The sequence below is a fragment of the Aulostomus chinensis genome, chromosome 21, assembly GCF_037954235.1.
Source record: "Aulostomus chinensis isolate RoL2024-O1b breed Wild chromosome 21, RoL_Achi_v1.0, whole genome shotgun sequence".
NCBI classification, from domain to species: Eukaryota; Metazoa; Chordata; class Actinopteri; order Syngnathiformes; family Aulostomidae; genus Aulostomus; species Aulostomus chinensis.
This window is the reverse complement of record NC_141340.1, coordinates 7,473,805-7,501,036: the sequence shown is the minus strand read 5'-3', so window position 1 is coordinate 7,501,036 and position 27,232 is coordinate 7,473,805. Positions and strand designations below refer to the sequence as shown.

Here is a 27,232-nt window from a genome sequence, read left to right as displayed (position 1 = left end):
TACATTTTGGGGCAGATCCATTTATAAGCGGGAGGGGGGGGGGGGTGGGGTGGGGTGGGGTTGGACATGGAGCTTGGCTGCGCTGACAACGTGCCCTTTTAGTTTGGTTCTCTGACAAACTGTAGTGTTGTGCATCTGAAAATATTGTCATGATAGGAGGGATGCTAAAGCTAAAAACACAGGAAAACCCAACAAGAACTTTCTAGGCACATATTCGGAACATCTTGTGTTGTTTTTTTTTACAAAGGCTCTCATCCAAATACTCTATTGTACCTCCTTGTAACTTTAATCATGATAAATATCACCACATTGTAACCTGTCTTCAAAATGGCTCAACTCAATGTGTGCATCATCGACTGTGTACACGCGGTCTCAAAAACATAATGTCCTTACTCCATATGAGCCTGAATGCAGCCTGAGATCCTCCAGCAGAGGACTGTTAATAATTCCCTAGACTAAACAACAGTGAACTACTTAGTCTTTTTAATATTGGTTTTACTTTTTTTTTTTTTAATTTCTTACCTCGCTTGTTTTGTTACCATTTACCTGTAATCTTCCCATTGTGTGTTTTTATGTAAAGCACATAGTAACTGGCTTCTGAAAACTGCCAAAAAGTGAAATCATAAGATTATTATTACTAGACTAATGTCTGTTGAGGTAATCCAGTTAGAAACATACTTCCAGACAGACTTAGAGAAATTCTTGCATTGAGAGTATATTTGCTAGAATGTAACATGGAGAATTCTACCATTCAATTAGTGGAATGGAACGCTTCGTGCTGTCTTAGTTAATAATATTATATTGTTTCATTGGGAATATGACACGCAGAAGGAGAGAGTCAGAACCTTGTGATCGCAATAGAGGGGAGGGGAGTAAGTGTGTAGCTGTTTTATTGACGTGTCTCTTGTCCAATCAGCTGCTTGAATTGGCAGGAAGCGGAAGCAATTAACTTGGCTAGTCCCTGTGTTGTGTTGACTTCTAGAGGGGAGAGGAATTGAAGACTTGTCGTTTGGATAAACCTAAACCTCCTCAAAACAGAACTATTATCCTGTTTGAAGTACTCAATTTATAAACAAAGGTAAACGATTCATAGGTTGTTGATTTAATGATTTTAAAATGTAACACGAAAGATGTCAAAGGAGAACCCCCCCGGAAAGTTAGCCTCTGTGATTGCTAAGCTTCCCGGCTAGCTAGCTTCAGTGCTAACGTCAACAAAATCATGCTATTTCCATTCGTGCTAATCAGTGGAACGACCTGTCACCAATAAATGCCTTTAGTCTCGGGTCTTAGTTGTTGTTTACACCTATACAACGGAACCAGAAGCGTTTACTGTCTGTCAACTGCTGAGTCATTAGCTAGCCGGTTAGCTAACTATTGTTGCAGCAAAACTGAAACTGTCAACCGGATAATTAGCTCAAGTTTACCTGTCTTATTGTGCCTCATGTATCCACGTTCAGCTGCATTTATGTTTTATGCCACACAAGTTACAACAGCAAACGTATGGACTTGCTGAAATAGTTTGGAATCGATAAATGTAGCTGAAGTTAATTTGTAAATGAATTCGAGTAACGTTAGTTTGATACATTTAAGTATCATTTCGGCACTAGCAGGCATCCTTTTCGAGCTTGTGGCTCTTTTTTTCTCTCTTTCAGAAATCAGTGGCAACACCTGAACCAGTCAATGGAAAAAATCTGAAAATGTTTAGCTTTGAGGGCGATTTCAAGACAAGACCCAAGGTATCACTTGGAGGAGCAAGTAAGAAGGCAAGTGCAATGTGACCGCAAAGTGGAAACTGAAAGGATGTTGTTCCAGTGTTATGCCACGTTTGCTATTCATGCATACATATTCCAATTGCACACATGTCAAAAAGGGCAACTATCTACTTATAGTGTTTTTGTGTTCTTTAATGTTGCTCCTCAGGAGGAGAAAGCCTCTCTGCTGCACCGTACTCAAGAAGAAAGGAGAAAAAGAGAGGTATCAAAGTCTTCTCAGTGTTTTGTTTACCAACTGCTTGTAAAAAGTAATTGTATATCTGTCCTTGAATTGGTCTGTGTTTATTTGAAGTATCCATTGATTTTGCTATAATAACACATTTCCTCAGTACTGCTTTGTACTGTCAATAAAAGTGAAATACCACTCAAGTTTAAAGATAGTAAAGGTTCACTGTCATTGCTACGAACCTCATGAACTCTGAGAACTGTCTTTTTATCACTTAGGATGAAAGAAAACGACTGAAGAATGCAGTTATCATTCAGTCCTACATACGTGGGTATCAAGACTTGAAACGACAGGTATGTTTGCAAACACTCTACAAGCCATAAAAGAGGGTGGCATCATGAAACCTTGAACATATGTGGTAGATACCAAGTGGAAACAAGTGTTTGAAACACATTTTGGGGCAAATTTGACACACTTTAAGTTCTTTTTGATCTGATTATATCTTTTTTTTTTTAAGTCCCGGTGACCTTTTGAAGGTATATTAATAGTTCATTGTGACAGCATGTTCTTGTGAGTTGGAAATAACTGCCCTCAGGCATTTCCAAGAAGGCTGCTGAGTGGTGAGAGTTGCCTAGAAGGACAATGATTTAGGATTACTGTTGCTCGGCTGAAAGAATGCTGGCTAAGTTTTGCAATCACGCATCGGAGTTAGAATTTGGTTGACCGAGTGTAGTAGAATTTGTTACAGATTTAGCTAGACTTTATTGAAGTAAACGTTTGTCAAAAATGACTGACAATAGTACATTTTTTCAGAAGTGAAAGCAGCTGTTCACCTTATTCATCATCAGTTAAGATCTTTTAAAGGGAATGAATAGTAATTGTTGAGTTGGTTTTTAGAAGAAAGGAAGCGATAAGAAGTAGGGGTGTTCAGGTGAAGACTGTAAGGTGTATCTGTAGTCTTCGCCAGAAGCAGGGCAGTGACTCATTAGGTTCTGATAGAAGCAGGGAACTTGTTTCTCCATTGTGGCACCAGAGAAGACAAGATGAGTGACTGATGACTGGATGAGTGTCCTTGTTGACCGCTAGATTTGCAGTCCTATAGTCCAAAGGACCTGATGCTATGATTGTTCTATTGGAATTAAGAAATTAAGTCTAAGTTGACTGACCTTCAGTGGTCAGACATTCACTGGAATGAGTAGAGATCTTCTGGTGAAGACTAAAGATACACCTTTCAGTCTACATCTGAAGACTTCTTGTTTGGTCGATTTCTTTTTTTTTTTTTGTGGTTTTACTGCCCAGGGCTTTAATATTTGCTTGATGTTGATGTTTTGCCAAATGTTACAGCGCCTTTGTTTTTCCTCATTTCTAAATTTGGTGATTACCCAATACTTTCAGACAACTAACATTTGTCTGCTCTTTTTGTTTTTGATCAGATATAGAAACTACCTCAGAGTTATTACTAAGAGTCTGGCAAATGCTAGCAGCACTCAAACACTCTTCAACAGACAACCTTTTGATTGTGGAATTGATAGTTTGGTGAAAAATAAATTCATGGTTTGTTAGCAAAGCAAAATACCTATATCATATGGCTTAATTCTTTTGAACTGTATTGTTTGTTGTGGTATTTAAACAGGTTAGCTTGCTCTAAGCATTTGTGATATGTTCCCTTTTGAATTTTTCCTTTCAGTACGCCATCCAGAGAGCCAGGTTTGATGAGTGTGTCAGCCAGACACAGGCAGGGAACGCTCAGCATGTCTTTGAAGGTCCTAGTCTCTGCCTCTTATCAAGACAACTCATATTTTTCTACAGACAGAGTGTGGATGCACATAGATTGGTGAGAACTGATGTGTGTTTTCATGGTTTTGAAGTTCCCATCAGTTTTAAAAGTCTAGTGTCTATCCAACACATTTTCTTTGTATGTGTTAACACAGATATGGCTGTGCCAGAACCTGGTGAAACATAACAGCCAGTTTGTCAAGCTGTTGGTTGGCTCACAGAAGCAGACATGTATGTTCCAGATCAAGAGGATCTTAGGCTTCTGCTGCAGGTACACACACCTTAAAAATCAGTAACTGGACGCTTGAAGCTGAAATTACGGCAGGGGTATGGTAAGATGATAGGAAATGTGACAAGTGTTGCTCTCTGTCTCCTAGACTCCTGCAGAACTGCAAGGACGACAGCTTAAATGTGACTGTTCCCATGCGGATGTTAGAAGTCTTTTCCTCAGAGAAAACCTATCTTCCTGTTTTGGCAGACGCTAACAATGTAGCTTCATTACTCGAGCAGATTTTGCACTATATGGTACAGAAAGGTAAGTTTGCAGCCGCAGTTATTGACCTCAGCATCAATCAAGTGTTGATATCACAAACAGCCTTCATATCGTAGCATTTACTGAACCTTTTAATGCATCAGTGTCAGACACTCATGGGCGTGTTGAGATGTTGAGTATGTGTCAATATCAATCTGAAGTGTTTGAGTACTTTTTTCTGTGTATGAGAAGTCCCTGCTTTTAACGGTACCTGAGTATAAGTCAAGGGTATCTTGTAGTACTCAGATTGACTTAGACATATAACACATTAGTAGCTCTACATGCTTTAGTATTATTAGTACTTATAAAAGGTTTCTTGACAAAGAATCCTATTCAGTATTTGCAGCTACTGCACTCAGACAAAAATGGCAAGAAATCCAAACGTGAGAGAGTGTGGGATGATCAAGACTTTTCTGATGTCAGTGGGCTTCATTTTTTCAGTATCAGAAAGTTGCGAGATAGTCAATCAATATTTGTGATTGTTTAGCATTAACTTTGTCCTGTGCTTTTTTTTTTTTTGGATGAGATTTATGAGCATTCAAAGAAAGATAGTGTAAATTACTTTGTACAGTATTTACAAGTGAGTTTTAACAATTCACGTTGAAAAAAATGGATGTCGAACATGCATTTTGAAACGGAATTAAATTAAAATTTCTCCTGTACTTGGAAAAAAAAAGTGAGAATTGTGCAGAAAAAATGGAAAGATATCAAAACAAAAACAGCAACAGCACCTGTGTAAAGTTTTTGGGGAAGTTGTGCTATTACTTAAGTTTCAAACAGGAGCACTGCCAAGTTGTTACACTGATACAAATTGTTTTGTTTATTAAAAAGAAAAAGCTAGATTTTAAAAGCATCTCTTTCAATCTTATTTCTTTTTTTGTCTTCTGGTCAGGATACTACAGGTCGCTGTATATTCTTGTGAATCACAGGCTCCCTTCCAGTCTGGAGTACAGCGACGCTCCCTCTATCCCTCTGGCAAGCACACTGTTGGAGCACATCCTCAAACCTCTGCACTTTACCTACTCCTCCTGCACAACAGGCGCAAGGTACAACGGCAGAACAAGCTTGTACACAGAGAGTGGCAGAAGCCTGCTGCTTGGCTCTGTCATCGATGTTCTTGGTGTTACAGTCTGCGAAGAATCTACAGACTTTTAGTTAATTATTCTTTGGGAGTGGCCAAAAATGGAATCTCCAAATAGTTTCATCAAATGTGTTCCTCTCCATTTATTTTTTTTGCACTTAGAATTCTGAAGGCCTCCCACATTCCTGTCGGAAAAAGAAAAGTCATTGTTTCCAGTGAAATTCTTTTAATTCTTTTAAAATCATCCATTATACTGATCAGACAAAAAAACAGCAGGTTTTTTTTTTTTTGTCCCTTTGAGTCAGCGCTGGAGCTGTAACTGCTTCTGAGACCAATTTACAACAAGCCGTAAAAGGCCCCAGACTCGCCTGCTCGCCAGGGAGCAAAATATCAGGCTATTTGCCTTCAGTTTGAGACATTCTGTATAACAAACATCAGGAAGCCTTCTTTTCTTCTTGGAAGAAAAGCGAGGCGGGAATGAGAGAAACTTATGTACACACCGACTCTTACAGCTAATTATCTGACTCGACCCACCAGATGTTAGTGAGTGACGCACACAAAGCAGCTCTGTTTGCAGAGATAATACTGGAGGCAGAGAGAGGGGTGATCAACTCACACTGGAGTCTATATGCCATTTAAGAAAGAATTTTTGTTCATTTAAACCTATCCCGTTTACTTGACTAATGTCTGTTTTGTCTGTTGCGTTTCAGGCAGTTTGTATTTGCGGCCTTTACTGAGGAGTTCATCTCTGCACCCTTCACCGAGCAGATCTTTCACTTCTTCATACCGGCGCTGTCGGACCCCCGTCTGTCGTTCCCATTTGAGGCCTTCTTGAGCTCGCTCCAGGCCACTGTCAGCTCCTCCTCAGCAGCACAGAGCCAGGCACCCTGGGTGTTTTACTTTGTTCTCTCTGCGGGGGAGAACTGCTTAGGTGGGTGGCCCACTACTGAAGTGTTGATACGGTATATTTCCTGTGAGTATGTATTGGAGTACCTGCTAATAGGTGTTATAAAGATTATGGTTTGACCTGCTCTGAATGAAAAGTGCCCTGAGATAGAAATATGGCTAAATTTGAAGCTATTGAGATGTATGGTATGCTAGCATGTGAAGTGATGATGATGGTAATGGGTGTGTGTCAGCAGGCTCACTATCAGAAGAGGGTCTCCTGCTATACCTTAGAGCACTGCAGACGCTGCTGCCACTGCTGCCAGTGTCAGAGAGCTGCAGCAGGCCTGAGGTGGGCAGCGACTCAGAGGACGACGACGACACGGGCATCCACCCACCACCCATGCAGGTATGATATGTTTACGTGGACACACACACACACACACACACACACACACACCTGATGTTCATATTGTGGCCTGATATTGTTTTTTGATTTCATATATGATGTAATATTAGTTTTCAAACATCAGACCTTTCAAACCTCAAGTCACTGAAACTGAAAGTCACATTGGCCGAAAAAGTTTCGGAATACTTATTGACCAACAATTAAATTGATTCTGAAAAATGTTCTCTCTTTTCAGTGTCGCACACAGTTATTGATTCATCAGTTCGTTATTGTAAATGTGTTGTTATTCCCGACTTTTAAAGCCATTTCTGTTTGCGATCAGGATGACAGTCGGATCTCAGTGCAGCTGATCACTGAAGAATGTGTCCACAAACTGGACACCAAACAGCAGACCAACACCCTACTGAACCTGGTTTGGAGGGACTCAGCCAGCGAGGAGGTTTTCACCATGATGGCGTCCATCTGCCACACGCTCATGGTACAACATCGTCTCATGGTGCCAAAAGTCAGGTACGAAAACCGTCCCAAATAGTCACCAAAGCTGAAGAGCAGCACACCTTTGAATTTTGACCAGCTTCATTAAAGTCAGGGTGCCACCTTCTATTTTCACAAGGTGCCAATCACTTTAGACCAAGGCCCAGGTTGAAATTTCCTGTCATACGATTCATTGTTTTACTCATAAGAAAAGGATAATAAGACTAACACTTAAAATAAATTAAAAAAAGAAAAAGGACATTGTTTATGCTGTTTTCATTTGTGTGAGTTAAAATTATATTTTAAAAGTGTCTGATCCTTAATCATTGATCTTCCTTTGATAATTTGGCCAGGTGGCAGAGTGACACTTGATTTAATGGAAGCACCTTCCAAAATGGTGTTTTATTGTCAATGAAACACGTGTTAAGATCTTTGAACCTGAGCTCATTTTGTTCGTTGGTCCATTATTGTTTTTCTTTTGTTCTTCGTTTGTTGCTTTCGAAAGTGCTGTTGCTGATATGAATCAGAAATACTGATGATATCTGATGATGGCGTTTGAAATCATTCCTCTGTGGTATCTGGACTTTATTCACATGAAATATTTGGAATGTTAAACTTTGAAAAAAAGTAAAGATTTCCACATAGTTTAATCTGATCATCTGACTACAGTTTAATCATCAGCAGTATGCAAAGGTTCATTTTAGATTTTTAGGCAAGTGCCTCTGCAAACATGAAAACACATTTGAAGCCTGTTTTTATTTTATATTTGAAATCATAACAATTTTCTTGTGGAGCCCAGCTTTGCATTGAAAGAGCGTGTTTACACACCTACATGATTGAGAGGAAAACCGTGTCTTTATATGTTTCCGCACTGTAAGCATTAATGTAAATAACGGAGAAGCGAGGCAGTTATCAGTGGTCCGCACCCACTGGCATTTACAACCGGCAGAGGAAGCGGGGATGTCAGGAAAACTGTCAGTACGGGATGAGGGCAATTACCCCTTCTCAGGTTGATTACATTAGGGCCAGGATGTCAGAGGTGGTGTGTGTGTGTGTGTGTATAGAGTGTGTGTTGGGATGAAGGCTGCATTGACTGACGGGGGTTGAGCCTGTCTGAGCTTCACGGACGGTCAACCTGCTCAAGTTAATTATTAGTAAAAGCCGGTTGATTTGTTTGCGCGGCGGGGGATGTGTGATTTCTGCATGTGTTCCAAATGAATGATATTTTTGTTCCCGTCACTTAAAATCCTGCATCTAAGGAGAAATATTTTCATTTGTCCATATGATAAAACTTTGCTGGTTCAGAGTGATGCTCTCATGTAATTGTTCAGTTTGACTCTAACAGAATTTAAAAGAATTCCAGCGTGTACTCCCTAATCCTCTTAATTTTTACGGCGTCCTCCATTCCTCCACTTTTACCATAAATCCTGCCCTTCGTCCTCCATCATTATTGGATATCTGTACAAAATAATTAGCTCTCTGAGAAAGATTAATCACTGCAGGAGTGGACGGGATAGCTTTACAAGAGGCTAAGGGGAGCAAATTGCATCCTGGCCTTGATTTACTGCTCTTACAGCAAAAAAAGAGGCCGGCCAGTTGTCCAGCCAACCCAGCACACACTACTTTTTTTTTTTTTTTTATAAATATGTTAAATCTCTCATGAAGCCGCACTTTCTCTTTTTTTAGAGGACAGTTTAAAAGCAGTGAATGATTCTTGCCCAAAATACATTTTAATACATCCTCTTGTTGTGTCATGTTGTGGGTACATTGTAATTTCACTTTGATTGTTAGCACTGGATATTTGGTGTAATTTCACTTTAATGGTTTCTCCCAATGTAGCACTCGGTTGCTAACGGGGCTTGGTCTGATGAGAGTACACACAGATGAGCAGTAGACCTTCATTTACTTTTTAACGGTTGCTGTGATTTTGGTGTTTTCATGCGATAATGGTGTTGATCCTGTCGATGAAAGAGTCGGCAAAACAAACTTGTATCTTCATGGTAACAAACGTGACCTGAGCCCCGCTGATATGTTTTGGTTTTTGTTTGTTTTTTTCTGCTGAACAGAAATTCTTTCATCACTGCAAATGAAATGATCCAGGCATGATTCATCAAGCTGTTTTAGACACACACACGTGGGGACACACACACACACACACACACACACACACACACACACACACACACGCATCCCCTTTTGATGTCTTGACTTTGTTTATTAGCGGTTCATTCCATGATTGAAATGGGGGTTTGGGTTCTCTCGGGCCGTAAATCAGCATGTCAGCTGGCATTTAGTGCTTTGTTTCCCATTTCAATCAAACACCCGCATCACTTGTTATGAGCCCACAGCACTACTTCTCGCTTCTCTCCTGAGTCTTGTACCACTGACAGATGGCGTGTGCTCGGCACAAACCATTTTTCAAGCCATATTGAAGGCCACTCTGCTCCCGAAGCTCATTTCCATGTGGGCGGGTTTCAATGGGGAGATTGAATTTTTGGAATTGGAATTTGAACATTGACATTGAGAGTTTTCCTTTTCCTACGCAGTCTTTTTAACCCTTTCTTCCTTTTTGCTATGAATACTTGTTGCTGCCCTATTAAAGTCAAGCATCCTTATAGGTGTCACTACTGTCACTCTTCAGACAAGGGCCTATTATATGCAGGGGAACTTTATTTTGCCTTGTAGCTTACTTACCACATTATTGTCACCTGTACTCACCCTCTGTGTGAAAAGCCATGCAATTTAGGAACATACACAAACACACACACACACTTGAACAAAGAGCAGCTTCACACCTCGGTGCCACAGCCCGATGAGTGCACTGCTACTAAAGCGAGGTATGTGGGCCCTTCTCAGTGTTATCATGTAATTCACTGTGAGTGTGGAAGCATGCTGGCGCTGCGAGGTCACAGCGAGGACCGGTCCTCCCCTCCTCCTTCATCCTCCATTGTCTTGATCCCCTGGCCATTAAGTTAAATGGGGCTCCAGCAGGAAGCCAGAGGGCTGTTTATGACCTGAGCCGGGTACCCTCGCCAGCAACTAGTTTACTAATGGAAGGTGCCTCGCCTAAATAAAGCTTAATGGCTCATTTAATCTCTTTTCGGCCCTCACAAGGTATAAAAGGGGAGAGGAAAGGCCAAGAAAATTCCATGAGGGAAATGTTGGTTAACAGTGTCATTTTTTTTTCCCTCCCCTCCTCTTACTTATGTCCTCTGGTTAACAGGGCAGAGTTAACAGTCGACCCAGCAGACAGATTGGCGCAAAGTAATTTTACTGTTCCTCACACTGATTGTGTCATCACATTACAACGGCTCTCCTCTTCACTTTGTCTCGCTTATTAGTGTTTTTAGCATTGAAAAATGTTGAACTTCGATGTGTCTCTCGTGTCCCTTGTTGTCTGCAGACTTCTGTACAGTTTAGCTTTCAACGCACGTTTCCTGAGGCATCTCTGGCACCTGATAACTTCCATGACAACCAAAATGATTACTGGGTGAGTCAATTCAATGCTGCTTATTGGCGGCAGCTCTTGTGTGTGCGAGTGTATTCTGATATTGGTGTTTATGTACCAATATGATGTGTCTGCTTGTGTACGTGCCTCATTCTGGGTGTGTGTCTGCCCCCCCCTTCAGCTCCATGGTTCCGCTGCTACAGTTGATCTCAAGAGGGTCTCCCATGTCCTTTGAAGACTCCAACCGCATCATTCCCCTCTTCTATCTCTTCAGCTCTCTCTTCAGTCACTCGCTTATCTCCGTGCATGACAGCGAGTTTTTTGGTCATGAGATGGAAGGTAGTGGACTGATGCTTTCATTTGGGAGGGGTGTCACGGGGCACAGATAGGGTGTCTCAAGATGATTTCTATATATTAAAAAATAATTGAAAATCATTGCTTTTAACCACAGAATGTTGAGGCGGTTACGGGGAGGGCACGTTCATCAGTTATTGCTATTGTTATTCTCCTTTCTTTAATTTGAAATTTTTTGCTAAATAATATTGTATCTTTCTTCATTGTTTTCAGCAGCCATGCAGTCTTGCAGCTGTATGATAAAAAAAAAAAATCAGTTTAGACAGTGAATGTGTTTTCCTTTCTCATCAGGTCAGACGCAGTCCTCCATGATGCCCTTCACACTGTCAGAGTTGGTGACTCTGTCTCGCTGTCTGAGGGACGCGTGCCTGGGAATCATCAAGCTTGCCTATCCTGAGACCAAAGCGGAGCATCGCGAGGAGTACATGGCTGCCTTCCGCAGTGTGGGCGTCAAGACAAACACTGAAGTTCAGCAGCGCATCCAGGCCGAACAGAAACGCTGGGTACAACTCTTTAAGGTAAGATGTTTTTTTTTCGTCCATTTTTTGTGAAACCTGGCATTTTGTGAACGAGGGCTGTTAGATTTCTGTTACTGATGCAATGATAAAGGTTTCAATATTTAATGTTTTGAAATATCTCGCTATTGTTGGTACGGATCTATCGTGACTCTCGAATTGTAAAGCAAGATAAGTGGCACATTAGCATCAGGTTTAATGTTGCGTAGCCGCTCTGTGCATTGAAGCATAGAGGCCTAATGCTTGTCTGTTTGTGGAAATCAAGCATGAATGTGAGGTGGAGCACAGCCATGGAAGTTGTCTTCTGGATATTTACCCAGAGGAAATGAGATAGAAAACGCCATCATTTTTATTCCATACCTCTCACTTTTCTGTACTTGCTATCAAGGAAAAGGTGATTTAGCGACCTTGTGCCTGCTGTCGGCCTGTGACTGAACACTGGTGTTCTGTGAAAGGTGGTGAATACCTGAAAAGCGCATGAGGATTTTTCATAAAAGATCTGCTCAAAGGCCTCTTGTCATCTAAAACGACCCATTAAAGAAGTGGGGAGCAGGGAAAATGCATTTTCCAAATTGAACAGTGGGATTTACAGTCCGTTTAACGCCGCTGACCCCTAACACGCTAATGTTTGGTTCGTGTCATCAGCCGCCCCTCCCCATCTTTTATCACCTCCATTGTCGAGCTATCTATTTAATTGAAAGAAGTTAATTGAATGAAAATGATCAACTAAGCTTGTATTAATATTGCTAATGGAACTTTCTTCTTGGCCATGTTTGGAGAACGATGTCACGCCGGAGTTTGGGAAAGGCCCATTAAGGCTTGCACTTAACCCGATGGGCTAATTAAGGAATGCTTATTCATTCCCAGAGTCAGGGGGTATGCCGGCTCCGAACCCATCGCCACGCTCCTTTTACAGCATTTTGCACTTGCCGTTATTGTGGACTCTAGTTGCCTCCCAATGATCGGCTAAGATTGATGGTCATTCTATGAAAATGGCGTGCTGTAGATAAGAACTTTTCGATTTAGACATTCTAGCCGGAATATTATATGGAAGTGGACTGGCTGTAATTGTTATGGCAGACGTAACGGCTCACATAACAAATCTTCATGCGGTGACATGCATGAGGTTATACAGCGGATGTCTGAGGGCTACAGGCATAGCTGCTGCAGAGCGACAGGCATAGCAACAGCAGAGCCTTTTAAAAGCGGCCGAAACTCAAACGTATTCAAAGGTAGATTATTACTTAAATCCAGGGGGAAATTATGCGAGAGTAAGTGCTGCACTACAGAGACATAATCTGTCAATATAAAATTACATCTTTGTTGAAAATAAATGTTTCACATAATCTGAGTGGCTTTTTTAAACCCATTCCGCTAAATACAGAGGTTTAAAAAAAAGAAAGAAAAAAAAACACTGGCTGGAGTTCAGTGAAGCCGGCGTTAATGGTCATTGAAAATGGTTGTATATATGTTACAAATTGACAACCTTACATCAAGATGAAATATTCTTTTGCGGGCCAGGAAATCACCAGCCGGTACGTGCAGCACTGCTTGGTCTTTTGCATTCTTGGTCCAGAGGCTGATGTCAGCAGACCTCATCAGTAATTAACAGAGCTGGACACTGAGGGGCTGTATAGATCGTTTTTCTTTAATACTATCTATAAATGGGGCTCTAATGTCTGAATTCTCAAATTGCTGGAGCTCATCCTGCTGAATGGCAACATATCTCTCGATTAGGTTTTTACGCTGAAAAGTACATTATGTCCTGTAACAGTTGTGTAAATTTAGTTTGAATATAATTGCCACAACTGAATATATCAGTGTGATGTGTGTGTTTGATCTACTACCCAGGTCATCACTAACTTGGTGAAGATGGTGAAAGCTCGTGACATCAGACGACCCTTCTGTCCGACAGGTCACTGGCTCTCTGAGGAGGTCAACATTCGAGCGGATAAGGTCAGCTCTTTTAGCTTTTGCCTGTCATTTAGTGTTTATCACCAACTGGACCCAGTGAACAGAACAATCAGCAGAGGTTTTTATTCACAGAGGTTCCTGAATTGCCCTGTTTTTAAAATTGGTGAAAGACCAGGAAGGAAAATTAAGAAATATGGCTTTCACTATTAATTTTCCCTTGAAATTAGTTTACGGGCACATAATGTTCTCCATTATCTGCCTTGTTCTCTCCAGGTCACCCAGTTATACGTACCCTCTGCAAGACATGTGTGGCGAACACGAAGGATGGGACGTATCGGACCACTCCAGTCAACACTTGATGGTACCATATGTTTATTCATAAGGAGTCCTGTATCATTTTAAAAAGTTGTTTTCTTGTTAGGTCAGAGGTCTTGACTTAAATGTAACTGTAATCATGAGGCAAAATATGAATGCACATGTTGAGCTTGTACAACTCTTATTATCAGATAAATACAATGCAACAGAACCTTGAAGTCATCAACTACTTTAACTTTGCTCCTCAGGGGGAAATAACGCCATGTAGGTAGGGCTTTATCTGACTGGCTGAGCCGTCCCAGGTATCTGTGAAAGTATGGTGTGAAAACAAGCTGATAACAATGTGTGTATGATCTACCTAATGTCACTCAGAGCCTGTATGGGATAAATTCAATTAGTGTGAAAGTACCTGATGAACTCAGCCACATCTGGCCTGTGTGTTTGTGTAGCCTTTTCTCATTTCCTTAAATGGACAGGCTCATAGCTGATGAATGAGCAAGGTATTGACCACTCCGAGGCCATATTTCTCCTCAAAGATGGAAACCTGATGGGAAAATGCAGATCAGATTGACTAATTGAGCAGAATAATTGAGCTGCAGTGGACGCAAAGTGAGGAGGGTGAAGAGCCGGTTTAGCTATTGTGGCAATTTTTTTTGTAGGCTAAACAGTCTAAAGCCTGGGTTTAATACAAAGCAAACATCAGCTTAATGGATGAAGCTGGGCAGGTGGGTGGGCAGCTCACTGATGGGTTAATTAAAGGGGTGTAATTAAAAGGATGCATGATGGAAGCGTCTTCAATGGCTGGCCTGTAGACGGAGGGATGGGTCTCGACTGTCGAGCTCAGCAATGATAATGCTAATGATAGCGCAGTAGAGTACAGCAGTGTGACACTAAGGACAGCTGATGTTAGGGTAGTTTTCCTCCTATTGAAGGTTCAAAATTAGGCACAAAATTCACAACTACAACAACACAAGGCCTTAGTATTTAGGTTGAAATCATACAAAGAAAGAGGAGTGACTGATAGAAATATTCAAATATTTACTGTATATATTTTTTTGCAGTTGGTTTAGAGCCTCCACAGCTGTCTGTGTCAGAGGAGAGACATCTGGCCATCCTCACCGAGCTCCCGTTTGTGGTTCCCTTCGAGGAGCGAGTCAAGGTACCTCACCCCCATTTCATTTACAACCACAAGAGAGTTTTTCGTTTGCTGTATCAGGACTGAATAGTGCAGGGGTGTCCACAAAATTATTTTATCCAGGCTATTTACTCTCTTACCGGCATGCTGTTACTATATCAACATAATGCTTTTGAAGTGCAGATGTGTTACAGTAGAGTTAAACACATTTTTTTCCAAAATTAAAGAAATTCCTTTTTTTATTTACATCAGATTACAGTTACGTTACCATGTTGATTACGGCTACACTGATGTACAGTATCAGGCATACTGTGGTATCAGCATTGAGTGTTATTTTGTGCACGTTTGTTCATCTAATGTGTTCAGGGGGAAACAAATTTCAAACTGAGAATCTCACCTGTTCTTGCACTTCTCATTCCCTTCTCTAGCAATATTTATTGAGTTGAGGTATTTTTCCAGAAATTACAGTTAACTTTCAATTACAGTTCAGCATTTTTTTCAATCAAAATCCTTTTTGTTTTTATACCTTTTGAAAGTCAGTATAACTAACTGAATAAGAATGATCCTATATGTATGGGGTGATTTTTCTTTTTTCTTTTTTTAATTTTACATGTCACAGCTCAGTGGTGTCATGCTTTTGAATAGAAAACCTACAGAAAAATTGGTGATATTAAGTTTTTCATCAACGCACATCCTTTGGATTTTATATGCAACCCAGACCAAAATAAGATGTTCTTCTGATGCATCTTTATAGAAATTTCAGAGCTTTATATCTGTAAATATTTGAAATTTCCCAACACAATTATTTTTGTCTTGATCGCAATTAATATACTATTCTGCTCAAGGACAGTGACTCAGCTTTCAATCCTTTACCAAACTGTTTTTGAACTTCAGGTGTCATTTTTCCAGGTATTTCTCCATCAGGGGGTGTTGTGAGACTCTGACCCTGCCTTGGGGCTTCTCTCTGTTTAAAGATCTTTCAGAGGTTAATCTATGCTGACAAACGGGACGTGCAGGGAGACGGGCCGTTCCCCAATGGCATCAATGTCACCATCAGACGCAACTATATCTACGAAGACGCCTATGACAAACTCTCTCCAGAAAACGGTACAGGGTGCATCACTGCAGTTCAAACAGAAGATGACTGTTGGCAGGACAGTGTATCTGAGTGGTTCTGCAGGGGGAAATAAAGCATAGTAAATGTACCTAAAACTCTTGTTATGCTCTATAAAATCTCAGGATCAAGGTTTGGGTGAACGTTAAAGATGAAGGTTACTCTCCTTGTGGGGAGTATTGAATTTCGGTAAAGCATAATTGTGGTTCCGATTATTATAATGGATCACATAAAAGCAGAATCAATTATTTTAAGTCACCTCTTTTGTGTTTGAATTTGAAAGGGCACTTCAGCAGGGGCAGTCTGATTAAAAAGAGTAGTAGGCGACCTGGGCTGAAGACATGCTCTATATCATTTATGTGTCTATAAGTTATAGCTGCTTTGATTTATCACTGTACATTAATTATTCTGAAAGATGACCTTTTATAGAATTTGATTTGAATATTCTACAGGCCAGCAAAGTGCTCCCTTATAAAAACAACAAGATGAGTTCTAGTTTTTTTATAAACTTTTTTTAAAGATGAAATTATCTTTATTTACAGGAATAATCAGCCCATAAACCAAAATGTTCACACATTTGTTCTCTCCAAGTTGAGTTTCGGCTCTTAGAAATTGATAGTTTCACTGAAGATGTATGTAAAGGGAAAGGTTAGACACCCAGGTAGTGCAGCGGTTTATTATATTGCTTATAAGGGGTGTCCTCCACAGTAACAGTTGGTGGTATCTATGGGAAGCTTCTTGAGGGTGTGTATCCTGGTTGCTGCACTAGCGCCTCCTGTGGTCGGTGGGGGTGCTTGTTCTAGTGAAGGAGACCGGGGGGAATAGCTTCATCCTCCCTTGCCTCCTGGTGAAACTCGTTGCAGTCAGTCAAAAAGAAGCAACTGGCAACTCCACACGTTACCCCCCCCCCCCTCGCACTGATAGAGGGGGCGGAGCCACAACCAGGACAGCTTGGTGGGAAAAAGGACAAAAAAATAAGATTAAAAAAAATCAATAAAACTGATTGAAAACAGGATAATATTGAACCAGTTTCTAATAATTAGGACAGGATACATTTTTAATTTGATTTTGACAAAAACATTATGTTGAACATCACATTTAAATGACAAAAATCTTACTAATGATCAAGAAGTTGTATCATGTGTTTTGATTTTACTACATGTGCGTTATTATTGTCCCACGTTTAGAACTTATTCTCTAAAAACTAAAATAAAACAATTACTATATTTCCAACCAATGAATAATAGATTGTACCCTGTTGTTAGAGCCGGACCTGAAGAAAAGGATCAGAGTCCACCTGCTGAACGCTCACGGTCTGGATGAAGCCGGCATCGACGGAGGCGGTATTTTCCGTGAGTTCCTCAATGAACTCCTCAAATCAGGCTTCAACCCCAACCAAGGCATCTTCAAGACAACCAACGAGGGTCTGCTGTACCCCAGCCCTGCCGCTGAGATGCTGGTGGGAGACTCCTTCACAAGACACTACTACTTCCTCGGCAGGATACTTGGAAAGGTGAGACCCTGAAGTACCATTGAAGGGGGGAAAAATATATATATATCTTTAGGAAATTTCATGCCATATAAAACAACGCAAATGATTCAGAATATCTGGACTATCAAGAGCATAATGAGATTAAGTCATTGATTTGAAGGCCAGTTAAAAACAGTCCTTGTTCAGACTGCTGTTGATTTATATGTGTACATAATTGTTTTTTTCTAAATGCTGACACTGTGTGGAGAAATTGCTGTTATTTATTTCTTAAAAACATTTCAGGGTTGGGGAAGTTAGAACTTGAACCTGGCACTTCTCCTGCAATCCCGGGTTTGGTTAATTAGCCTTGTGCATAATCGTTTGACTGTATTGTTTTTCTGTCTCCTCCTTCCTCTGATGGCACTATTTATTAGAGCCTAATGTTTCTAAATCATCCTTAATGCATGTGCTAGTGATTGTTTATCAAGATACCTTCACCATGGGGGGGGGCTATCATCTCCAGCAGAGATGAATTACCTCATGACAAGCGGTCGCTTCTCAATTAGGCCTTCCATTAGCCGATGATTCCTACCTCTTGTTTGTGTAGTGATTGCATTTGGTCGGCCCTAAATCAGCGAGCCCACGCAGACAGGACATAAATAAGCGTTCAAAGCATGTGGTAATAGCATTTTGATCTGTTTTACAGTCAGGAACATCCAGGTCTCTTCTTTCTCGCTCGCCCATAGATGGTCTGATCCACTTATCGGAGCATCGTAACTCCTCCTCCCCCTCCTCTTCCTCCTCTCTGTATTCAAGTGAGAAATGATCAATCAGCAGCTACAAGCTCCGCTCTCCCACTCTTCCGATATTGTGCTCTCCATAGCTAATGGTTCTGGCAATTAGGAAGGGAGAAATTAATTTGAATTTGACTTTCAATTAACCCTTCCTTAAGTTCCTCTTTCTCCATAAAAATGGACGTTTGAGTGGCCATTTGAGAGGCGTATTGATATTTGTTTAGTGCAGTTATTGCCTGGATAAAAGGCAAGCGTTTATAGAGATTGGGATTGCATCACCGCCGACGCAGTGTGCACAGTGCACATTGCGGCTCAAAGGACACAGGAGATTAATATTGTTAATTAATGTCCAAGGCGTGCCATTGTTGTGGAGGTGATGTATTACAGGCAGGAGTGGCTTGTCTAGGGTACTCACTGAAATGGGATTGAACATCAGAATAGAGGCCGGTCATCATCCTTCTTCCTCACTTGTCCACCCAGCTGACAGGCAGGAAGATTTAAGGGGGGAAACATGAAAACAGGTTACTTTGCCACAGTGGTTTTATCCCGCGACGCTAATGATTAAAACGTTAATTTAATCTTGATGTGAGTGTTTGCTGAGATGGTTTGGTCAAAACAGCCTCTCGTTATGTCGTATGACCTAGAAGAGGTTCTAATGTGCCGTCTCCCACTGTGCCTCAGTTCCTCACTCAGAGTTAAGTTAGCTCCTGCCCTCCTTGCTCACCAGACTTCTGCACGTTCTCTCCTCATTGATTCCCAGCGACTGTTACTTCCCCTTCGAGGTGTGTGAGGTTGGCACCCTTGATAGATGGTGATGCGTTTTAAAGGCATTATAATTTTATTGATTCCTAATGTTGTAAATTAAGGAATTTATTTGGCAGCTAACAGAATGCACCTGCAATGTTGTTGGCATTTATTCCACCTGATGGTGCTGCGATCTTCTTTAATTGCGTTGCCACTGCACTCACTTATATTAAAAGGCCTGGGCCATAATAATTAATTATATCCATCCCAAGTCATTTTGGCACAATTTCTGGCAATAAACACTCATAAATAAAGTAAGTGGCATTGAAAAAATAAGGCTACAGGTTTTTTCCATATACTTATTGCTGCCTCTTCCCGGCACAAGTGTTATTGATAGGTTTCAAGGGGCCGCGCGGTGCATATGGTCTGAAATGAGCACCGGCCACCAGAGAAATACTAAGTGGATTATTTTGCATAAAAAATAGACAATGTTTGAAGTTGTGCAATTAACCTGTGTTTAGAAAATAGCTGTGATTTATGCGCGCGTGTGTGTTTAAGATGCATGCATTATGGAAATCCTCTAGATTTATAATCCATTTAGCTGATGCGGTCAGGGTTTTTAACGCTATCATTTATAAAGACCTGCATATTTTAATGCCTCCAACGGGCTCCTTTTCGGACTATTCCAGTACATTAGCTTAGGGTTTTATGAGTCACATGCCCGCCGCTGGTTCTTAATGGCGTTTGAGGTCAAGGTGAGAATTGGCATTTATAAAGTTTGAGGTGGGAGAAACAGAAGCGTGTGTGTTTTAGATAGATGGTGTTTTGCTCTGATGTGACAAGATTTACTATCTTATCACTTGATTCTTTGATATTAGAATGGCCGTGCAAATTTGATATATTGTGTTTGAATATGTACTTAGTGATATTATCCTTGCTACTTGATCCACTTGCCTGTCCATTTGGTTTTACCGTTTATCTAATCATCATGTTTTATTCAGTGACACCTAGGCAATAAACAACCCTGGCCTTTAATGCTCAGCGCCTTTCCTTATTTAGACGGATTGATGAATGTTCTGAGGGTAACATCTGTGTTTCCCCTCTAGGCACTGTATGAGAACATGCTGGTGGAGTTGCCCTTTGCCAGTTTTTTCCTGTCTAAACTTCTTGGGACAAGTGCTGATGTAGACATCCACCACCTTGCCTCCTTGGATCCGGAGATGTACCGCAACCTTCTCTTCCTCAAGAGCTACGAGGGCGATGTGGAGGAGCTGGGCCTCAACTTCACCGTGGTCAACAACGATCTGGGTGAAGCTCAGGTGATAATTCACGTTCCATGTCCATTTCTATTGCTACCTCTCAGTCAGCCGTCTTTCCTTCCTCCTGTTGGCTCCTCTTTGTTGCGTTAATAATTCATTTTCCTCTTGATGTGCTACTTTTGAGCCCTGCGAGAGATAAAGCACGTCGCTGCTGTCGCTTTAAGCTGTGCTGCAGTGCAGAGAACACAGCGACTCTGTTGACCATTCCACCTGCCTTTCCTCTAGAAATAATCTCCCAGCACGCCTGACAGAAGCAGCTAGCTGCTCTTAGGCACGTCCCCTCTGAAGCTCATGGCTGCGGAGACGAGCCACCAGCAGCACTCTGGTTCACCCGGAGCCCCAGACCTGCACTCTCCCTGGAGCCCCTGTTTACTCAGGGCCTTAACACGTCTTATTAGCTCTTCTCAAACAACACCTGAGATGGTTGAGTTACAATGTAGCCCTCCTGGTCACAAATAAGGCATCGCAAACACGATAGGGAAAACAATTTGCGAAAGATTAGGCACACACACGGGAGCAGCCTGCCCTGCATTTGCCCTCATGAGATAGCCAAAGCAAGCAAGATAACGACAGTAATTCTCTTACATTAGCACATAATCAGAATTCACAGTAGGGGAGGAGAAAAAGCAGGAAATGATTAGCTGTCAGCGAGGCCACATGCAGGACACGACTTTTAAAGCACGGGAAAAATATGAGCAACATTGTAATACAATTGAATTCACCAGCTCTGCATGGAATACTTTTGTTCAGCTTATCAATCTGTTCCTGATAGACTACGTCAGAGAGGCGCTGAGTCAATGCTATTGTCATTTTTGGCTGTAGTAATTGAGCAAATACCCTGTGAAGTGTCAGTACTTGTTGACAGTCTACATGCGACTAATGTCAGTTCTTTGCAGATGCAGGTCTTCCTGTTATGTGTGTGTCTTGGTGATTTTTGAGAAAATGTTTCAGCATAAAAAGAAAAGGTACATACTGGTGGCTGTTGTGTACATCATATCGCACTATTTTGGATGATGATGTTGTCTGTCAATTGATGTCTATTTCCCTCTAGAAATTCCACATTCATGTTGTGTAATTGGGGTCGTTTTACACACATTTGTGCTGCTTATTATTGGCTTTAAACCCCAAAAACTAAGTGGTGATGAAGCCCTTTATAATTTTTGCTTTGTAATAGCCAAAATCTTGACAAACGTTGCAAATTAACTATAACTTTACACTTTCTGTTCAACACATCATATTTGTGCTGTAGCCATGTTGATTACATAACCTCTATTTAATAAAATAAGTGAAATTTAAGTTATATTAAAAGTATTATGCAAGTACATGGTAACTAATAGTGAAATAGCAGTGGTAGAAAAGGAGCCACATGATGTCATTGTTAAAGACTTGGCTAATAGGCACCTAGACCTAAAAGTATTTGCAGTGCCCTGTTGTTAGTTTTTTCACTGTATATAATTATTTACCAACGGGAGCTAGTGAGTGTTTTTATGTGTTTACACTAAAAATTCTGGGCAATTACATGGGAGAGTCAGGGATTTACTCTCTTAAACTGCGGCGGTATGGAAGTATTGGCAGCGCTGATTGTCTGGTTTCCGACATGGTGGTTGCAACTGAAGTTATTTAAGCACAGGTCTGAAGGCTAGTTAGTCATCAATGCCAAATTCAGGAACACTGCAATGATTCTGTGTTTTGTCCTTCCGTAGAAATGATGATGTCATCATAGACCCGGCTTTATGAACAGAGATGAGCACATTATATCAAGCGCTAACTGCTTTAAAGCTAATGAAAAGAGCGCTTGGGGCCAAATTGTATTGGACCAGATGTTCTTTGGACCTTGCTATATTTAGAAAGACTGAAAAGCACTTAACTATGCTCCGCCTCAGAGAGCCTTACCTTTAATCAGAGTGCTATTGGAAACATTTTAATTGCCTCTCTGTGATTGAATTAAATCAACATGGCACAATTAAAGCTTTTGTTTTGGTTGCTTCTCATCTGGCAGCCGAATCAGACTCTGGCATAATAGGCAGTCTGGCCGCTCAACAGCTCAACCACTCTGACAAGATGTCCTGTATGAACAGAGCCAAGACCTTTAGGATGGAAAGAAACTAAAACTGTGTAAACAACTTGTTGCTTTCCATCCAGGTGGTTGAGCTGAAGCCGGGAGGAAAGGACATCCCAGTGACAACAGCGAACCGGATAGCGTACATCCATCTGGTGGCTGACTATCGACTAAACAAGCAGATCAGGCCTCACTGCTTGGCCTTCAGACAGGGCATCGCCAATGTGGTCAACCTGGAGTGGCTGCGCATGTTTGACCAGCAGGAAATCCAGGTGGTCTACGCAAGACAAGATTGTGAGTTTCAACTACGTTCCAGGATCCTAACGTGTTTCTCTCTACCCCTTAATAGGTGCTGATATCAGGGGCTCACGTGCCGATCTGTCTTGATGACCTCAAAAAGTTCACGAACTATTCAGGTAAGAGCTGATATGGTTTCATGTGCCAATTTACAACTTGATAGAATTTATGTATTTAAATCAGAGATTTTCAAAGTTGGAGGCGGCCCCCAGTTTGAGGAGAGACTCAGGTTTGGAGGTAAATTAGAAATTGTCAAGAGAGATCATGTAGAGCAGGGATATTCAAATACAAATTTTAAAGGGCCACAAAGAATTTTTTCAATGAGTTAATGGTCCATTTATTGAGGTTAGTCAGGCCAAATTCCCTTTTCATTCAAAACAACAACAAAAATACAAACTAAAATAAAATGTTACTTCCATCTTGTCAGAAATTCAAATAAATAGTTGAATTAAAAAAAACAAACCATGACACCTGTCATGAACCCAAAACAATTATGTCAGAAGGGGGTTAGGAACATTTTTCTTTTTAAATATAAACACAAAGAAGAGGGAAAAATACATTTCCGTCCTATGGTGATTCAAGCATCTCAGGAATTCCAAACTAATATGATGGTAAAATCAGAAGGTCTCTTTTCAGTTTGATAAACTGATTTAAAATTTAAAAAACTGGTCCAAAAACAAAATTGAAAGTTCAAAAATTGCGCTCGCAGCAGTGAACTCTGACTGACCCAGTAAAAGGCTGTCTGTGTATCGTTGGCTCGAAGACAAGTCCCGACCAGTATATCGTGTCCATTGAGTCGGGGGTGCCAGTGAAGTGCAAGTGCGGTTGCTTGTGTGTACCTGTCTGTATGCGCTGCGGCCGTGAGGGCAGGGTGGACAGACAGATGGATGGATGGATAGATAGATAGATAGATCTTTATTGATCCCACAACGGCGAAATGTACGGCCATTTTTGGTGAATTTTACAGTTTTTGCTGTTTTCCAAGAGTCTGAGACCAATCAATAACTTAGGATGTAGTGTTGTTATGTTAACAGCAATATAAGGGGAGCTTGCCTAAATATTGACTGTCTGTGGGATGAAATTACAAAAATAACCTCCACAGGCGTCCAGGAAGAAAACTACATTTAATGTCAGGAGGACACACTTTTTCAAGCTTGGAGGACCCATCATCTCAGACTCTGAAGATTTCTGATTCCAATTATCAAATTGTCCTTAGAGATGACTTAACAACTCATTGATAGAGAACCTTTAACCTACACTCTATCATCTCCATCTCCTCTAGGCGGCTACTCAGCCACCCACCCTGTCATCCAGATCTTCTGGGAAGTGGTCGAAGGCTTCACAGACGAGGAAAAGCGCAAACTGCTGAAGTTCGTCACCAGCTGCTCTAGACCTCCTCTTCTAGGCTTCAAGGTAGAGCTTTTATTCCTCACACAAACACACACACACACACACGCACACACACACTCAGACACACAAAGTCTTTTCAGACACAGTGGAATCCTCAGTTAGAAGGGAGTGTTCTCTTAATGGGTTTGTAATGAAAACACCTCTCAACTGATAACGGCTCTCAAAATGATCATTGTCAAATTAACTCGTCGATAAGACCGGCCTGGAGCTGCAATGTCTTATCTCCATATCCACAGTTGTTTCTTTAGCTCACGACCTTGCTATGTTAAATGTGTGTGTGTGGCGTGTGTGTGTTCTTGTACTTGCTACATATTGAGAATTAGAACACGTATTTAACCAACAGAGTGAGGACATTTTTGGAAAGTGAGGACATTTTAGCCGGTCCGCACATCTTCAAAGGGCCGTTTGAAGGTCAACACTTGGTTTTAGGGTGGAGGTTAGAATCAGGTTCTGGTTAGGTTTAGGGTCAAGGTTGGGGTCAGGCTGTCAGTTGAGATGGTCAGGTTTAGGGTGAGGGGCTAGGGAATGTATTACGTCATTGAAAGTCCTCACAAAGATATAAGTACAAGGCTGTGTGTGAGAGAGAGAGAGTGCGTATGCATGTGCATGGTCCGTCAAAGGGCCTCGGCTGGACAGATATTGCCATTCAGAACTCAGGTTGAACTTGTGACCTCAGTGTGACATCGCAGAACATCATCATTTCCCACTAAATGAGAACACTTCCATAAAAAATATTGTTTGGGTCGTGCTGAATCATTAGTGTTCTTAGTCGCTTTCTCTCTGACTTTATTTGTGTGACACTTTAGGTGGAAAAGTGTTGCTCACTGCCATTTCATAGTTTTTATCTTTCTTACTTCATGGAACTAGAACCTGCTTGCAATTCTGCGGCGGAATGAATCCCTTAAAATCTGTCTCCTTTTCCTGTAGTCAGTTTGACTTTGTGCTGGTGTGCCTCCTTCCTCCTTCCTCCCTCCTCATCTCCTCTCTGGGCTGGATAGGTATTCGTAGAGGGGGGGGGGGGACGGCCCCTGACCTGGCCCTTGGCTTTAGCCAGCGTGGCCTTAATTAGCTGTCGTGAAACAGCCCAGGATTCATTAGAGGAGAAATAGCACTGTCAGTGGAAGCCATTTAAAAAAGATGATGGAAACTCCTTTTTTTTCTAAAATGATAGCGGCGGTAATGACACTTTCTCAATAAGCAACGATAGTTTAATACGGTAATTGTCAGAAAAATGTGGTCATTACGGCGAAGGCCCAGAAGAACCATTTAATCGAGCTGATATGGGCGCTGAAGCGTATAGGCTAACTTAAAATAGCAGTGTGGAGGCGCTTAGTCTGCGGCTTGGCCCGTGATGGAAATGGTCAATGTCACAGTTGCCAGATGAGGTGGCCTCAAAAAAAAAAAAAGAAAAAAAAAAAGAGCCAGATAGACAACATGAAATGACCATTCCTCCACAGGTCAAACTGTCCACTAAACTGATTACCTAAATTTATACTTCCACTATATTAGCTTAACGCTTAATGTCTCTCTTTTAACATTTATCCTCTAGTGGAATGTGACATTTATTGTTTTTGATCATCACTGCTGTGACTTTTTCCATCTATATTTAAACACAGAGGAAAATTCCTCTCTTCAATTTTTAATGTAGTTTGTCATCTCACACAGGAGCTCTACCCGGCCTTCTGCATCCACAACGGCGGCTCCGACCTGGAGCGACTTCCCACCGCCAGCACCTGCATGAACCTCCTGAAGCTGCCGGAGTTCTGTGACCAGCACCTCATGAGGAACAAGCTCCTGTACGCCATAGAGTCCTCAGCGGGCTTTGAGCTGAGCTGAGGAGGTTTCTTTTTCCCTGGGGAATTGACGCTACAGTTGACGGCTTGGGAGGAAGACTTGTGACAGAGGAAGTGATGCACTGACATGCCTGATTTACTGTGTGCATGTGTGCGTGCGCCAAATGTGAGGGGACCCTCAGACTGAAGAGAGGGGCTGTAGGAAGCCTTTTTAAAAAAAATAAATAAAAAAAAGAAGTCTTTGCTTTTAAGTAGTTTTAATCACCTGTCAGACACACTTCAGAACGATCAATCTGGCAGGAAATGTCTGCTGAAACAAAATGCAATTGCTGTTGTGTAAACTTATAGAATTTCTTTTCCACCAAAGATATAGTGGCATCATAAAAAGGCAATACACAGACAGAGGGACAACTTCAAGACTCTAAAGCCACCTTGTGGTGGATCGGAGTTTAGTGCAGTCGTCTTGTATTTTAGAGGTCATCACAGCTCCGTTTTTGTGATTTCTCAAAAGATAATTATCATTGGTAATACTGTTCCATACCGATGTATGCGTATGTCAGGATTTTCTTAATGAGCTAGAGGTGAAAGTATTATGATTTGTGAATATGTATATGTTTAAACTACTCTTGTATTATTCATTTATTCTGTATTTGTACAGGTTTGTTTTTCTTTCCTTCGTGTGATGAGTGGCGAACAACAGCCAGACGTTTGCTCTCGGAGAGCATCAACATCAAAGAGGCTCAGTGTACCAACAGGGTAGAAAAAAAAAGTGTGTATGGAAATGAATAAACCCACTTTTCTTTTTGCAGTTTTCCTTCCACATGTCTCTTCTTGTTGCTGGTAATTTACACTAATAACCAAGACATAAAACAGTGCTTTGTGGGGAAAATCTCCTCCGTTTTACGGCCTCTGACATATAATTAAAGAAACATCCAGTTAAGAAACACTGAGCAGAACTATTCTGGCCTTGAGATGCATTATCGGGTGAAGCACAAATTAAGATTGTGTGCGTTTGTCATAAATCTACCTGCCCTCTGATGCTGTACAGCCCGGGAAGATTCCTGTCCATTTTTGGACCGCGTCCATTCCTCCATCCTCCCTGAAACAGCAGTTCCAGAGCCTCAAACCTACATATCTGCTGGGCCAGGGAACTCAAAGTGGTAATTGGGTCTTAAAAACCAGACTTGTCATTGAAATGAGGGATTCATCTCAATTACTGTGAGATTTATTTAAGACTATTACCTTGTGATGGATTATAACTGACAAAGTTAATGCAGGATGTTATGAATCATCCTCAGTGTGTAATATACTTTAGCTTGCCCATAGGCCTTTTAAGGGCTAATTGAAGCTTTTAGCCTTGTTTATCTTGCTGCACAGCAAGGAAAACATCTAAAATCACTTTAGCTGGACGACTCAACTCTTATGTAAGATTATTGCAACAGTGTCTTGAGGCGT

The 27,232-nt window shown here is 41.3% G+C and overlaps 1 protein-coding gene and 1 long non-coding RNA gene across 2 annotated transcripts; one reads left to right on the top strand and one right to left on the bottom strand.

Moving 5' to 3' along the window:
- The first annotated feature begins 938 nt into the window (after window positions 1-938).
- Window positions 939-26,589, top strand: ube3c (ubiquitin protein ligase E3C). The gene is made up of 24 exons (XM_086191630.1): window positions 939-1,078; window positions 1,653-1,763; window positions 1,921-1,974; window positions 2,217-2,291; window positions 3,626-3,772; window positions 3,870-3,985; window positions 4,092-4,249; window positions 5,139-5,292; window positions 6,038-6,258; window positions 6,470-6,621; window positions 6,944-7,131; window positions 10,499-10,585; window positions 10,725-10,882; window positions 11,189-11,415; window positions 13,264-13,368; window positions 13,600-13,687; window positions 14,703-14,800; window positions 15,751-15,883; window positions 17,156-17,403; window positions 20,006-20,218; window positions 22,361-22,549; window positions 22,627-22,693; window positions 23,857-23,987; window positions 25,650-26,589. Exons 2-24 carry the CDS (start codon window positions 1,698-1,700, stop codon window positions 25,818-25,820), a joined length of 3,246 nt encoding a protein of 1,081 aa, XP_086047756.1. The 5' UTR covers window positions 939-1,078; window positions 1,653-1,697; the 3' UTR covers window positions 25,821-26,589.
- Window positions 17,139-18,697, bottom strand: LOC147241523 (uncharacterized). The gene is made up of 3 exons (XR_015110937.1): window positions 18,571-18,697; window positions 17,954-18,166; window positions 17,139-17,411 (listed from the first exon to the last, which is right to left on the bottom strand). It is a non-coding gene; the product is annotated as an uncharacterized LOC147241523 (long non-coding RNA).
- Window positions 26,590-27,232: the final 643 nt, after the last annotated feature.

Excerpts from the sequence above, each read along its gene's own strand:
- ube3c (XM_086191630.1), top strand. The coding sequence starts at position 1,698 with ATGTTTAGCTTTGAGGGCGATTTCAAGACAAGACCCAAGGTATCACTT. Across the intron at positions 11,416-13,263 it reads GCTGGGTACAACTCTTTAAG|GTCATCACTAACTTGGTGAA; the intron begins GTAAGATGTTTT and ends TCTACTACCCAG. Across the intron at positions 15,884-17,155 it reads CAAACTCTCTCCAGAAAACG|AGCCGGACCTGAAGAAAAGG; the intron begins GTACAGGGTGCA and ends CCCTGTTGTTAG.